The sequence below is a fragment of the Bison bison genome, unplaced genomic scaffold (genome assembly GCF_000754665.1).
Source record: "Bison bison bison isolate TAMUID 2011002044 unplaced genomic scaffold, Bison_UMD1.0 scf7180017845644, whole genome shotgun sequence".
Lineage (NCBI taxonomy): Eukaryota > Metazoa > Chordata > Mammalia > Artiodactyla > Bovidae > Bison > Bison bison.
In genome coordinates, this window is record NW_011476217.1 from 7,162 (window position 1) to 9,217 (window position 2,056).

Here is a 2,056-nt window from a genome sequence, read left to right on the forward strand (position 1 = left end):
TCTTTCCTTTTCTCCTTTGCATTTCACTTCTCTTCTTTTCACAGCTATTTGTAAGGCCTCCCCAGACAGGCATTTTGCTTTTTTGCATTTCTTTTCCATGTGGATGGTCTTGATCCCTGTCTCCTGTACAATGACATGAACCTCCGTCCATAGTCCATCGTGGTTATATGGGTCTTTAAGATCTGTTTTGTAGAGTTCTTCAGTATATTCTTGACACTTCTTCTTAATAACCTTCTCAGTAATGTTATTAATGAGATTTAATATTGATGAATCTTCCATTCTTTTCTAGAATTATTTTGTGTCAACTGAACGTCAGCTTTCTCATTTTGAGATATAACATTTTAATGACATATATGCTGTAACCATTTTTAATGCTTCCTTCAGAAATGTTGCATTTGCAATTCTTTCCCTCAGAACGATCTTTCTGGATTACCTGGTATCTAGTGTCTTACCATCACTTGAGACTTTATTGACTGCTAATACTTAATACAGGTTGCTCTCCTGTTTCCCTGGTTTGCTATTTCAAAGTATCAAAAACTATCAATGCTTAAAAAAAAAAAAAAACTGGTGTGAATATCGGCCTTTCAAGTTTTTCATGCTTAAGCAAAATTCAGAAAATGGTGTTCTAATCTTAATATATGCCTTGCACAAATATTGCTCTGTTGTTTTCCCTACTGTCAAAATGAGCTGCTTCTTTTAGGAAAATAATAGGCTTATGGTCGTATCTCAAAATGCTAGCAAATAGTTATTTTTCTTAAAAAGAACTATCTTCTCTGATGACATGGGAAGTATACATCAAGCATTTCTGCTACATTCCACAGTCCTATGTCCCAAGGAAAATCATTTGTATGAGTTGAACTACTCTCTTTTTCATGGAATGCAATTTTTATTTGAAAGAAGGAATGACACTGGAAGAGCTATAAAACTTAGTGAAACAATGAATTACTTTTAAAAAATCTTACATTAGTACAAGTGACATCCACTCTGCAAAATAGGCTTATGGATGTTAATATAACAGAATAGGAAATAGTGATATTGTTTCAGGTCCACTGAAAAAATAACCTTTAAGAAACTATCACTTGCATAGTTTTAGCTTTGTATCAAAGATAAACATCCATAAATAACAGGAAAGGTTATTAAAAATATTACTCCTACCTACGTATGGTCCTTTTTATTTCCATAGATTTTCAATCAAAATAACGGATTCAACGCAAAACAAATATAAAATCCAGTGAGAGAGACAAGGAAAAGACTTGCAAAAATATAATAATGAAAAAACTTCCACTGTTCCCACTATAGAGTTTATTTGGAGAAATAGTTATTTTTCATGTAAAAATCATGGGTTATTAACATTATTCTAAATAAATTAGTTAAAAATGTTTAAACTGTTATTTCTACTACGGAAAATATCGACAGAAGTAACTACATAAACAAAATTATCCTAGGGGTCCTCACTAATTTGTAGGACTGTATAAATATCCTGACCAAAATGTTCTGAAAATATGTGACTACAGAGTCGCTGGGCGAGAACTCGGGAGAGTGTGATTGCCGAGTTCTCGGTGCACGAGAGGAGAGATCAGGGCAAAGTCCCAGGTACCGGATGCGGTTCTCAAGGCCTCAGCGTCCCAGAGTCAAGGGCCTTGTTTGGGGCGGGACTGTGTTGGGGAATCCCTAGTCTCCTCGAGTTTCACTTTCTTTTCGCGAACTGTGTTGTGCCTTTCCGGCCGGACACTCGTTTCGCGGCCCTAGTTCTCACTTCCATTGGGTGTCTGGTTTCTAGAAGCCAATCAGCGGCCCCGCGATTCCAGGTTATAGTCTCCAACGTTACCCACACCTCCTCCGCCGGGACTCGGTTTCTCCCCAGACCCGGAGGATACCGGTCATGGGGCCGCGAACCCTCCTCCTGCTGCTCTCGGAGGTCCTGGTCCTGACCGAGACCTGGGCGGGTGAGTGCGGAGTCGGGAGGGAACGGCCTCTGCGGGAAAGGGCGAGGGGACCGCCAGGGGGCCGGGGGCAGTGGGCTGGGCAGGACCCCCAGGGCAGGAGCACCGCCGAC

At 40.3% G+C, this 2,056-nt stretch overlaps 1 protein-coding gene across 1 annotated transcript in view; it reads left to right on the top strand.

The window, feature by feature from the left end:
* Nucleotides 1-1,689: 1,689 nt before the first annotated feature.
* The window catches only part of LOC104985847 (BOLA class I histocompatibility antigen, alpha chain BL3-7-like), a 5,478-nt gene continuing 5,111 nt past the window's right edge, over nucleotides 1,690-2,056 (top strand). Inside the window, exon 1 of the mRNA XM_010836247.1 lies at nucleotides 1,690-1,946. Within this exon, the coding sequence (XP_010834549.1) occupies nucleotides 1,883-1,946 (64 nt within the window). The 5' untranslated portion in view covers nucleotides 1,690-1,882. The remainder of the gene's footprint in view (nucleotides 1,947-2,056) is intronic.